Here is a 13,457-nt window from a genome sequence, read left to right on the forward strand (position 1 = left end):
ACACACACAGAGAGAGAGAGAGAGAGAGAGAGAGAGAGAGAGAGAGAGAGAGAGAGAGTGTGTTGAACCAGGCCAGTGTCATCTGTGAATGGTAACATCTCAGCCAGGGTGGTGGGCAGTGGGCAAGTGACCCAAGGCAGAGTAGTGGTGGCACAGGACAGGGGAGGGGGCCCTGTATGCTGTCAGGAGAACTGAGGCTTGTGTTGTTTGTGATTCTGGCCCCGTCATATCAGAATCTGTTCGTTTGTCTACAAACTGCTGATAGCCAGGGACAGGCTTCCTGAAGTTCACTTGAGATTGGTAGTTGGTCCTGTAGGTGGGTATTGATTGGCCTAAAGTCTAGGTTGTACTGGGCTGCAGGTACTGGGTCCTTGCCACTCAAATGCTATGCTCAGCTGTGTTGGGTCCTAAATGGCCTCTACATACGATTTGGCCCCTGCCTGCTATCAGAGGACAATCTCTGCCTAGCAAGTACCTCAGAAGCTTGGGCCACTGTTTGTCATTTCTCAGACAAGATTCAAACCAGGAACCCAGTGTTCCAAAGCCTGTGCTAGGGGGCCTTCTCCATTATGCCTTTCAGTTTCTTTAATTTTTTTTTTTGAGATGGGTTTTTTTGTATAACGGTCCTGGCTCTTCTGGAACTAGCTCTTGTAGACCAGGTTGGCCTTGAACTCACAGAGATTTCCCTGCTTTTGCCTCCCGAGTGCTGGGATCAAAGGTGTTTTCTGCCACTGCCTGACTATTTCCTAATTTTAAAGTGTAATTCATTAATGTGTATATATGTGTGCCTGTTTCTATGTGCCTTGTGTGCATGCAGTTCCCATAGGGGCCAGAAGAGGAAGTTAGGTCCCCCTGGAACTAGAGTTACAGGCTGCGCGAACTGGATCTGGATGCTGGGAACTGAAGCCCTATCCTCTTAAAGAGCAGCACATGCTCTTAACTGTTGAGCATCTCTCCAGTCCCTCCTGTCAGTTTTTTTTTTACAACTGATTCTCCACAAGGACCAGAAGTTGATGGTCTTATCGTCCCTCCCGTACAAGTCAGGGTCAGAGCTGGCCAGGAGCTTAGTGGCGGAGATGGTGCCAAAGAGGAGGGACCCTGGCGCTGCTTTGGGAGTTACAACCTTTTTTCTTCCAGTCTCCTGCTGTGCCCAGTGTAGCTCCTTTCCAAGGTCTTGGCTGTCAGTGGCACAGTTTTGCTACTGGCTTTGGCTGCTGCGAAGGGATGGATGTGTGCTGCACAGAGTTGTGGGTACACGCACACATGAGCGCGATGTGCACATGTGTGAGGTGCTCCGTCGTGCTTGTTGACTCGAGCTCAGCATCAGGGTTGGGATGCACAGGCTTATGCCAGGGCAGGGTGTGGGTTAGCTGGCTGTGATTTGGTGTCACCTGTCACCTGCAAAGCAACATGAATGTAAGGCTCCCCACCCTGGGAGTACCTAGGCTGCAGAGCTTCTGAGCTCCAGTCCCCCTCCCCAGCCTGGAACAGGGATTTCTCCTGCAGCCAAGACGCCTATTCCCTCTGTCTGCATGGACGCGCAGGACCTTGCGGCTCCTGTGACTGATGTTTTCTGAGATTCTGACGTCCCCTTACTGATGCTTCTTTCTCTCTCTCTCTCTCTCCAGTTTCTGTGTTTGAAGAATATTCGCACCTTCCTCAAAGTCTGCCACGATAAATTTGGACTAAGGAACAGCGAGCTGTTTGACCCCTTTGACCTCTTTGATGTCCGAGACTTCGGGAAGGTGAGTGGGCTCCTCGACACGCTTGCACTGGGTCATGTGGGCCACACAGGCTGGCTGCCCGCCAACCCCATGCCTGTTGAGCCGTGTCACTGATGGGAAGGTGCTGAAACCAGGCTTGTGTGACAGGGTGGAGCAGGAGGGTGGATCCTCCCTCTCTCAGTCAGGGGAACCACCTACATCTAAATCTAGGGGATGCCATTAAAAACTGAGAGTGCTGGCCACCCCCTGGTGAGAGAGAGGAACCTTAGGCCAGGCAGATGCAAAGGCCTTAGAGACTGTGACTATTCGTGGCTTCCTGATGAGAATGGGTATGGAGTGATGACGTTAGGTGCCATCAAAAATATTGGTAACTCATCTTTTGTTTGTTGTTGTTGTTTTCCCCTGAGACAGGGTTTCTCTGTGTAAGAGCCCAGGCTGGCCTCGAACTCACAGAGATCTGCCTGCCTCCCCGTAAGACAAAGTCTGATGTAGCTCAACTCAGCCTTGAATTCCATATGTAGCTGAAGATGACCATGAATTTCTGGTCTTTCTGCTTCCACTTCCTGGGTTCTGGGGTTACAGGTGTTTCTTACTACTGGTTTATGCAGTGGCGGGGATCAAACTGGGGGCTTCATACATGTTAGCTAAACGCCTTAACAACCAAGGCATGCCTCCAGCCCTCTGTCCCTCCTATTGGGTAGAATCGTGACTGTAATGTCTTTTGGTTGGGGCACTGAGGGTTGAAGTGCAGACCTGTAATCTGGTTTGTCTCCTCAAGCCTCTCTGCTGCCCGCCCTCCCCGCCACAGCTGACTTGGCCAATGAGCCAGTGCTGGTGGAAGAGGCAGAGGCCCTGACTGCCCTGAGGATGATCCTCAGGGACTGGGTGTTTGAGGAAACAGCCCACCTGTCCAGGATGTGCTTGAGAGAACAAACTTTGCTGTTGTAAGTGTTGAGAGACCTGTCCCTCAAGGGGCTTCCCTGTGATGTGGTGTTCAGAGCCAGTTCAGTGCTCAGCACTAGGCTTCTGGGAGCCACTGGCCCCAGCAGGTCTCTGTGTCCTGGGAGTCTTCATTTTGAGAGTCTGTTTCTATGAGTGTTCAATTTTTAGAGTGTTTTTTTTTGGGGGGGGCTATAAAAGCATATAGGGGCCACTGCAGCTCTCACTTGGGGGACCAGGTCTCCAGCTATCAGCGGAACTTGGTGCTATGGGCGTGATTTTGTAGGTTTGTCAAGCATGCACGAATGAAGGGGTGGGGTCTTGGAGATTTGCATCAAGGTTCCAGAAGCTGCCAAGGCCAGGTAGTGGGTAGTAAGGTCTCTATGTAATGTATGGAGGTCCTGACTGCAGGGCAGGTGCAGGGAGTTTGATGCATTATCATGCACATAGAGAATTGTGTTTCCCTCTGCTTGGGTGTGTGAATGGTGCCTTGCTTGGTATTCTGTTCGATGAGTGGCTTTTCAGTCTGATAGATCTATTTGGGACTCTCTCTTGGTCTTGTCCCTGGAAGTGGTTGAGATGAATTTGCCACAGCACTCTGGGTAGGAGGAGCTGATGACTTAGACACACACACACTCCACACCCCAGATATTGAATGACCATACAGAGAAAAAGATGGGAACATCCAACCAAACCTATGTTTTGTTCAACAGCACAGCCCTGGAGTGTTCTGTGTATAATTTCATGTAATTTCATTTTGATTCTAATTTGCTATGGCGGAATGCATGATGTAAGACACATAAATCTGGATTAAGCTCTCATCATCCGTTCGGCCAACTGTGTGGTCAAGCTGTTTATGAAGAAGGGTTGCCCTTGTTCTTGTCAGCAGTTTTTGACAGGACATCTCTGACCCTGCAGTGAGTGTACTTTGCCTGCTCCGTGTGGGGATGGAGGGGCTACATCGGGGCTTTTCCCCTTGGCTTCTAGCCTGTTTCCCTGGCGTTGCCCCAGCTTACGCTTATGGGAAATGGGAGTGGATTGTGGGCTTGGACCTTGAGTCATAGGGTGGGGTGCTGGGGCTGGAGGTGACCCTGCTGTGCAGACCCTGCAGCCAAACTAAGGGGTGGAGTCCAGTCTCATGCTCTGCCCTACTGGAGCTCATATGACCTTCAGCCCACCTCTGCCTGTTGCTGCTTCAGTCCCTGTCCAGTCCTGAGGGTGGACTGGGCGGATCAGGCTCCTCTACACCACTGCTGGGTGAATGGATAACCTAACCCAGTGCCCTTAGACCGGTATTTCTCAACCTTCCTAACGTTGTACCCTTTAATACAGTTCATGTGGTGATGCCCTACCATAAAATTATTTTTATTGCTATTTTATAACTGTAATCTTGCTACTGTTATGAATTGTAATGCAAAGTCTGTATTTTCTGATGCTCTTCGGTGGACCCTGTGAAAAGGTCGTTTGACTCTCAAGGGGCCTAGAGATCACAGGTTGAGAACCCTGATGTGTGAGACTGAGGAGAGAAAGGATGGGAGTGGGAAGTGCCCAGCAGGGCTAGCCATTGTAGTGTTCCCTCAGATAGAAATGGACGCTGCTACAATTGTCTGGTCACCAGTGCTAGTAGGGGCCAACCCAGATTGTCACAGGGAGGTGTCAGCCTCTCCCTTTGCATTTTTAAAGGTTTATTTAACTTTTTATTTTGTGTGCATTGGTGGGAAGGTGTCAGATCCCCCTGCAACTGGATCTTTAGACAGTTGTGAGCTGCCATGTGGGTGCTGGGAATTGAACCCGGGTCCTCTGGAAGAGCAGTCAGTACTCTTAACCACTGAGCCATCTCTCCAGCCCCTGCTTTTTTTTTGTTTTTTTTTTTAACGATTCTATTTGTAAAAGACATAACATTTGCACCTTAGGAGGACAGAGCCTGGTAGCTAAGCTCTGGAACTCTGGAGCCCAGCAGGGTGGGTGTCTTCTCTGATCTGTCTTCACCAGGATGTAGCCTTTGGGATTCTCCAAGCCCCATTTGTAGATAGCAGGGGGCACCTCTTCCAAGGTCTGTCCAGAAGAGTGTGAATCTTGGTGCCTGCTCTGCTTGCAGCCAGCGGTGGTGCGGAGGCTCTGGCTCTACACGGAGCTGACCTGACGGCTCCTGTGCTGCCTTTGGTGCCTCCTCTCCTCCAGGTTCTGTTGGGGTTAGGCTGAGAGAGCAGGACTGTCGGGTCGCCTGGATGAGACCTGACCCTTGTGTCATCTTAATCCTTTGGGAAGATCGTGGCTGGCTCTTGAGGCATCGCTTGAGGGAGTCTGCACGGAAATGAATCCTTGGGTTCTTGTCATTTTTAGTGTAAGTGTTTTCTTCCTGCTCTTGGTCCTTCACCCTACCAGTTCCAGCAAGTCGTGAGGGATCCAGAATTTAGTTCCGGAAGTGTCTTTCTGGCTGCCTTCCCTGGTGTTTTTCCGAAGAGTTACATTAAAGATAATAGGTTTTAGTTCAGATAAGTCCTGTCCTGGAGATTGCCAAGGGTAGCTGTGCTGCATGGCAGCCAGGATCTGACTGCGGGGCTGGGGCCAGGCAGTGAGGTGCCTGTCCACTTAAGGATGTACTCTGCTTGCCTTGTCCCTGCCATGCGCTTTTTCTCATTTTCATGTGTCCTATCTGGGCCGTGTCTGTTCTGTTGCTGGGACTTGGGACTGTGGACACTTCATAGATGGCCACCCATAGCCTCTTTCTGGGAGTTTGGAACAACAACAACAGCTACAAAAAACCCTTTGGAAGTTTGGTGGGGACCCTGGAGAGGGGAGTCTGTTTGCTTTCTTCTGCGATTTCAGCTCCTAGACATTGCAGGTCATCAGGACAGCAGCAGCGTCGCCCTGTGGTTTGGCACCGTGTTTATGTCAGTCCTCCTCTGTCCTCTGTGCTGATATGTCTCTTCATTCTTTCATTTTGTGGAACAGGAAGTTGAGGCTCACAGCAAGTGGCCAGCTTCCTGCTCGGGGTCAATGGCTGGGTAGCTTCCCCCCCTCCCCCCACCTCTTCCAAGTTGGCACTGGGAGGTCCAGCTCCATTGCCTGCTGGGCTATGGTGTTCCCTTAGCCTCACTTCTACATCTATCTGTCCAGTCACTGCTGTGCCATCCTTTGTGTGCAGGGGACCCATAGCCAGGCCTGCATTGCAGAGAGCCCTGGGCAGCACTGGAGCAGGGAACAGGGAGGGACAGAGCCCTGTTGCTGTTAACATTTTTGTCTGTGATGGTAGCCACTAGTTTTGAGCCTTTTAACCTGCCTTTTTAGGTTGAGGCGCATGTCACAGGGTCTCAAAAGATGAAGCATGTCCTTTGAAGGGTCAGGAGGCAGGGGAAGGAAGGAGGAAGGCAGGAGGGAGAGCCAGAGAAGGGGAAGGGTAGTAGGGTGGTTTCCGTTAGGTCTCAGAGAGACAAATAGCTAACCGAGCTGCCTAGTCTAACATACCAAAGTCAACTCTGGCCACCCGTCTCTCCCTATTCACAAGTACCTGGTACAGAGTTATCCTGGCTGACTTCCCCCCTGCTCCCATACCCTAAACCTCTCCAGCCCTCCCGAGCTTCTCTTCCCTATACAACTCAGCTATTTTGGCTACATGCCCTCTTGACCTCTTGTTTCCCGAGCTCTCTTGGTTCCCAGGTGCCCCTCCTCCCCATCCAGTTCACTCTACACTTCCAGAGGCCTCTGGCTGTGCTTTCCCTCATATCTACAGCAAATCTCCTCAGCGTACCTGGGAGCAGTCATGCCCTTGCATTCAGTCTTCTAAAGTAGTAGGCTGTAGTTCTTGCCTGCAGCAGGGAAACTAGGCCCACTGTGTGCCTAGGCCTTTCTCCTGCTTCTGCTTGCTCACCTCTGCAGCCATTTGACCTGTGCTGCCAGGGAGTCCCTTCTACCCCACCCATCACTGGAAGGCCTTTAAAATTTTTTTTGAGACCAGGCTTTTCTCTAGTCCTGGCTGTTTGTTCTAGAACTCATTCTGTAGATTTGGCTGGTCTCAGACTCAGAGATCCGCTTGCCCACCTGTCTCTCCTCCCAAGTGCTGGGATTAAAGGCATGCACCCACCCACCCTCCTCAGCATTTTTTCTTAAGTTGGAGGGTCTTCCAAACCTCCCCTGGGCCTCCTGGGTTCTCCTCTTAGCTGTATGCTTCCTCTGTGTCTCCCTCAGACCCTGGCTCTGCTAAGCGAGGCTTGCCCTGATGGCGCAGTGGCAGCTTCGCCCCTGTTCCCGCTTCCTCTCTTCCTGGCAGCATCCTGAGTGCATTCTCAATTACACCGTCTGCGTCCCAACACAGTGCATCTGTGTGAGCGCGTTAGGTGTGGCAGAGGCCTGAGCTTCTGGCGGGGGAGTCTTGCAAGAGGCACGGAGCCCTGGCTGTTCCAGGAGGTCTGGTCTCACTAGGGACAGGAGGCCAGTTGTTCCCTTGGTAAAGCTGTGGTTTCCAGAATGATGTCCCTAGGCTACTCGGCATGTCCCAGCTGGGGTCTCACCTGGAGCCTGCAGCCCCACCAGGTGGTACCGTTGACGCCAGCCTGATGTCAGACAGGGAGCTATTTTGGGAGCAGCTAGGTGGGTGTCACCTAATCAGTGGGTCCCTTATTCACCTGAAGAGTCACTGTGATTCACACTTCCGCAGCAGTTCACCTGGCCCTCAACAAGAGTTGGGCCTGGACTGACAGGCCCCTAGATGATTTTGGCATTGCTTACCCAGGTGCCTAGGCTCCACCCAGCAGCCTCTGAGCCCCTGAGTCCTCTCACTTTCATGGAGGTCATGGCTGGTATCTGTCTGTCACTGGCACCGTATGCCGAGTCTTTTCCACTCAGGATTGCCTGCATCCCATGGGAACCTAAAAGAATGGGAGGCAGGTTAGTGAGGAGGCCAGAAAGTGGCATGGAAGCCAGGAGGTGGTTTGGGGGCTCTAAGGCAGTATGGAGGCCAGGGGGCAGTGTGGAAGCTGACCAGCTGCTGGGTAGTAGCTGTAATATGCCTGTGTCTCAGGGGAGGGTGCCAACAGTGGACCTTTGAGAGTGTAGGACACTGGATAATGTCTGTGACTGTGCCGATGGCAGCCATACAGGCTGGACGCTTCTCCCCGGCTATGGAGTTTTAGCTTCTCCTGCTGAGGCTAGAAAGATGGAGCCCAGTTGAATTGCTGCAGCCCTGCCTTTCCGGCGTGGCATTTTCTGCGACATTTTGCTTAAAGGAAGAGTTCTGAAGAAGCTCAAAGCAAGAGTTTGGAAGCTTGGGCACATCACAGCTAAGGATGTCGCCTCCAGGTTTCAGCTTGGCGGAGCAGTTGGGTCCCCAGAGGAGCTGGCTGTGCTGTGGCGGTGGGAGACAGAGCTTACCTGCCAGTGCCCTGCTGTGCTTATGAGAGCCTTCGGGTCTCTCTGTCCACTGTCCCGTCATTTCTCCAGCAGTTTATGGGCCCCATGCTCATTCCCCTGGCATTTGATGCCCCTCTCCTTTCTGGTCTCAAGCAGGCATCATTAGTTTTTCTAGCATTTTCCACAGAGCCCACAGTATAGCCAGGTAAAGCTAACACAGACGGAAGCCAGCTTGTCTTTTCCAGACATTTATTTTGTCCCCTGTAATTGCTGTGGTCCCTTGCATTGACCTGTCACCTACAGACATCTGCTGTCATTGTCCTCTGAACTTGACGCGGGATGGGAGGGGGCGGAGGGGCATGTTTGCTGGTATTTCCTGCAGCCTGGTAAAGTGGCTCAGCTGAGAGTTTTTGAATAGAAGGGTGCTAAGGCAGACCCCGGATGTCACTGGGCTGCCTCCCATGTTGCTGCTGTAGTGTTCCAGTCTGTGAAATGGGTGGAAATCTTTTTTCCATAGGAACTGCAGAGGAAGAGACCAGATAAGGCAGCTGTATGTCTTTCCTGTGGTATGCCCTCCAAGTGGCAGCTCTTGAGAATCAAGCTGTGACCCTTAGCAGTGGGCAGGGGTACCCATGGCCTGTTTCAGCTGCCGGAGTGCTGGCCTTACCAAGCCTCTAACAATGTCACAAACCTGCCACTCTGCCCTGCTTACTGTCAAGTGTGTGGAGGGATAGTCTCAGTAACTTGGGCACCCGTGTGTATGGACGGGTCTCCAGCCCTATCTGATCAGAGACAGCAGTAACCATGGGTATTGGTCGGACACTCAGATCTCCATATCCAGGCTTCAAGCCTGCTTGCGGCTTGAATATTTGTCCCTAATATTTGTTCAGGAAATTTGCTGAGTGAGCCTCGTGCTCTCCCGGGGTACTCTCTCGCTGGCTGATGGCTCTCACCAGCTCCTGCTGCGCCAAGTTCATTTGCACGCCTTGGCTTAATACTGTCTGGGAGGTACTTGGGCCCTTTCGCAGCATCCATTCCGTACTAATTACTTATTAAAATGCAGCCGCCATGGAGCGGAGCAGCCTCAGGGCTCCCGGCAGAGCCCTGGCAGGGGCTGCTGGCAAGGGCTTTCCAAGTCCTGCTTGGAAGGATCCCCTCCACACCTCTGCGAGTGGGTGTCACTTCAGGAGGAGGTTATTAGGCCACACTTTCGGGGCAACTTGACGATCAGACATGCTGAGTGTGTGTCCGTAGAAACACACATGCAAGCACCCACATAACACACACACACACAAGCACACACACACACACACACACACACACACACACACACACACACACACACACGGTGTGCCTCTGGCTTTTTACTGGCAATGAGAGCATTGTATCTCTCATGGTCCTGGGGCCTTGTGCAATCTGGGCAGGCGCTCTACTCCTGACTACGTCCAGCTCTGAGGCTTCCGCTTGGCCTCCTCTTCCAGTCAGAAACTGCTTAACTTCTTGCTGGCTGGCGAAAGAGGGAAGGAGGAGGATGCTTCTGGATCGGTAGCTGAGACCCTGCTGTCAACACTAGCCCTGTGAAAAGCTAGACCACTGTGTGTGGGTCCTCTGGGCTTGCTGGGAAATGGGCAAGGTTTGAGGCTGAAAGTTTAAGGCTGAGAGGAGCCCACAGCTAAGAATTGATACTTCTTCCCCAGTGTTAATGATGAGGGGCAGGACTCTGTTTTGGAGGCCATGGTGATGCGTTGGATGCTGGTACCCTCTTGGGGATTATGATTCTTGGTGTCTGAGGGCAGTAAGCCGGAGGGATGGAAGCAGGAGGAAGGGTTTGGAGCTTGTGGGGTCTGAGTTTGGAGAGAACACAAAATTGGTGTGCTTGTGAGCAGGTGTGTGGCACAGGAAGGTCCTGTGAACGTAGGCTTCATGGTTGGCCCAGCATCACGTATGGGAAAAGACTCCTTCCTCCATGGTTTAGAATTGGGCAGGAGTACCTTCTGAGCTGTGGGAACTTGGGTGGCCTGCTGCCTTCTCCTAGCACTTTAGGTGCTCTTGTCTGTAAAGGGAGCGGCTTGACTGATAACAGTGATTAATCTTGACTGGTAGTAGCTTCCTGGAACACTCAGTCATGGCTGCTGAGGCTCAGCTATTGATGAGCGATATCTGCCCAGCTTAAAGTAAGATGCGGGGGCCTTGGGCCTTATGCTCATTCTTGTGGATGAGCTGGTCTCATACTAGTGTTCGTTTGTAGGGTGAGTTCTCAGGCAAGCTCTCATGGTTGAGATTCAGCTCCTCTGGTAAGAGCAGGCTCATATGCTGGATGATGCCAGCAGCACCTCTGGTGTGGATGGGGTTAAGCCGAGAAAACCCAGAATTTTGGGAATTGGCATGGTTTAGTGCCAGGACTAGTGGCTGGGTTTCCTGGTCTTCCTGGTGGGGGTTGTGGTGGGCATTGTGTGGAGGATGGGTCTCTCTATTGTGTCCTCCGCTCAGCTCAGCCTGTGCTAGGGCACACAGCTTCAGCAACTGGAAAAGCAGAGCCCAGGACCACTGCATGGTAGCTGGCCACGGTGGGGCTACGATGGCGCAGAGAGCTGAGGTGTTTACAGAGGGCTTCCCAGTGGAATTCCTGGTTTTGATGGGCAGTTTGGAAAGCTCAGAGCTGCATATACAATGGACGGGGGGGGGGGGGGGGGGGGGGGTAAATACAGGCCCAGCAGGTGGTCCACTCAGCCTAGTGTAAGACAAGGTGTGGCAGGACAGGGTGGGGTGCAGCTTGACGGGAACTCTTAAGAGAACAGCGCTGTTCTGCAGAGCTACAGACCAGGGTGTCAGGGTTTAGTGCACACACTCCGGGAAGCACGCGTGACACCTGCACAGTGCCAGGATGCTGGGAGATGACAGCTCTACCTGTGGACTTCCTCCCTGCTCACTGAGGCTTTGATGCTGAGGAAACAGGAGCCCACACCCAAGGAAATAGCTGCGGACAGACTCTAGATGCGCTGTGGCCATTATGTGTCGTGGCGTGTGTGCTCGTTACTGCTTTCTTTGTACCTCGGTTTCTCCTGTAGTGTTCAGGGCCACCCTTCCTGTCCTGTGTGTAAGCAAACGTCTCTGTCATTTCTTGCTTGCTTGAGTGTCTTTCTACCCAGCTAGTTCCCACCTGGGGACGAGGAGCCTGGCTTTTCTTCACTCATCTCGTGGCAACTGGTGCAAGCCTTTTTTTTTTTTTTTTTTTTTGGTTTTTGTCCACAGTTAATTAAGCTTTAATTGGTTAATTGTTTCTCCCCAGTGCCCCAAGCATTAATTGTGTCTGGTGAAGCTTGACAGTTTGATGTTTGTGGCAGAAAATTCTGAATGAGACCAGGAAGGAGAACAGAAAAAAAAAATAGCAAAGTGTAAGCGGCTCCTTGTGATGGTGTCACTTCTGGTCACCTTGGCAGACCTTTCTAGGGTGCACTGCTTATTCTAAAGGTCAGTGGGAGTCCTGCTGCCAGCTTGGGGCCAGCCAGTGGCAGCCTCAGCTGTGAGATCAGGCCTTCTGGGTGGAGAGGCAGCTTCTCTGGACTCATGAGGTGTGTGCTGTGAACTTGGAACAGAGATCCCTGCGGTGCTGTGGAACACGGTGTCTGATCTCTGGATGTGGGGCACTGTGCCTGATTGCCTGCAGCTGGGGTGATGTGGGGAACCATGCCGACCCCCTGCATCTGGGGCGATGTGGGGAACCATGCCCACCCCCTGAAACTGAGGTGATGTGGGGAACTGTGCTAAAAGCCTGCAGTTGGAGTGATGAGGGGTTTCATGCCCAGCCTCTGTAGTTGAGGTGATGTGGAGCCTTGTGCTGATCTCCTGTAGCTGGGGTGATATGGGACACTGTACCCGACCCCTGGTGATAAAAAGTTTGAGACCCCTGGCCCCCTCTGCTCTTGGGCACTTTCTCAGTGGTGGTTCCCTCTGTAGTGATATTTCATTTGTATTTTAATAAAGAAAGCTTGCCTGAAGACCAGAGAATAAAACAGCCACACTGGTCAGCCTTATAGATCAGGCAGTGGTGGCACACACCTTTAATCCCAGTAGCCACACTAGCTTGCCATAGAAACCAGGCGGTAGTGGTACACACCCTTAATCCTAGAGCTAGAGAGGATTATAAGACGGGAGGAGCTCTCAGTCTCAGTCTCATTCTGAGATTCCTGGAGGCAGGATCACTATTTCGGACTGAGGTCGAGGTAAGAGCCAGTGGCTGACTGTTTTGCCTTTCTGGCCTTCAGGTTGAACCTTAATATCTGCCTCTGAGTTTTTATTAATCGTGCTTCATCCCTCTTCTCAGGTATGTCTAGGTTTTTGTCAGGTTGATGAAAAAACAACCAGCAGAGTCTGGTGAGCTCACCTCGCTGCCCTTAGCCAGAAGCACACACCGCACTGCCAACTGCTGGCCCGTAAAATCAGCTCATGTCCTTGTGAGTAGCATTTGCAGACTAGGCTTGGCAAGAGCTTGGCAGGTCAACTGAGATGTCTTGTGCTCACCCAGGCCTGGGGACTAGTGGGGAAGGAGTCTTAGTGGGGGCAGCTGGAGGCGTTTGTGGGGATGTGGTAGGGCTACTTGGTACTGGAACCTCAGGATGCTGAAGGATGCTGGCCTGTTGGAAAGGAGCTGCCGAGTGTCTCAAAACAGGGCTGCTTCCTGAAGGAGGGTGGTTGGTGTGGCTCAGTGGCTGTATGAACATGGCTGAACTGGGCAATTCACTCATGCGAAAACTCTGGGCAGGGCCGGGCGGTGGTGGCACACGCCTTTAATCCCAGCACTCGGGAGGCAGAAGCAGGCAGATCTCTGTGAGTTCGAGGCCAGCCTGGACTACAAGAGCTAGTTCCAGGACAGGAACCAAAAAGCTATGGAGAAACCCTGTCTCGAAAAATCAAGAAAAAAAAAAAAAAGAAAAAGAAAACTCTGGGCAGGGAGGTTGGCACCACCCTTGCTCATGTTGGCTGCAGGAACCATCCTTAGCCATGGGTGACCTGTGACTGTTATAGGCTCTGCTTGGCCTCTTAGCCACGGTAGTCCTCCAGAGTCATCTCTGGAAGGGGAGGCCATGCCTGTGGTATCAGTGACATCCTTATTGATGCCAGCTCTTGCACCCTGTGAGACTGTATTGAAGTGTGTGGGTTCCCATTTCTTCTTAGAGGTGCAAGTGGATATAGAGTGTTCCCTCTTGGCTCCCCACCTGATCCCACAGACCGAGGCTCTCCTTACTCAGTGTTATCTCATAGTAAGAAGGGCCTGAGCTCTGGGATGGCTATATAGCCCTCAGATGTTTGATAGGTTTGCTTGTGAGACTATGTGACCAGGGACCTGGCCTTGCGACCTGAGGGCAAATCTGCAGATCCATCCATCCATTCATCTACCCATCCCTGATGGAGTCCTCCAGAGAGGATGGGTAGTGAGGAGACAGC

At 52.2% G+C, this 13,457-nt stretch overlaps 1 protein-coding gene across 6 annotated transcripts in view; it reads left to right on the plus strand.

The window, feature by feature from the left end:
• Positions 1 to 13,457, plus strand: part of Vav2 (vav guanine nucleotide exchange factor 2) — a 174,953-nt gene that overhangs the window by 39,319 nt on the left and 122,177 nt on the right. For all 6 annotated transcript variants that reach the window (XM_013346056.2, XM_026778744.1, XM_026778742.1 and 3 more), the window contains exon 2: positions 1,629 to 1,745. In XM_013346056.2, the coding sequence (XP_013201510.1) occupies positions 1,629 to 1,745 (117 nt within the window). The remainder of the gene's footprint in view (positions 1 to 1,628; positions 1,746 to 13,457) is intronic.

The sequence above is a fragment of the Microtus ochrogaster genome, chromosome 4 (assembly GCF_000317375.1).
Source record: "Microtus ochrogaster isolate Prairie Vole_2 chromosome 4, MicOch1.0, whole genome shotgun sequence".
Lineage (NCBI taxonomy): Eukaryota > Metazoa > Chordata > Mammalia > Rodentia > Cricetidae > Microtus > Microtus ochrogaster.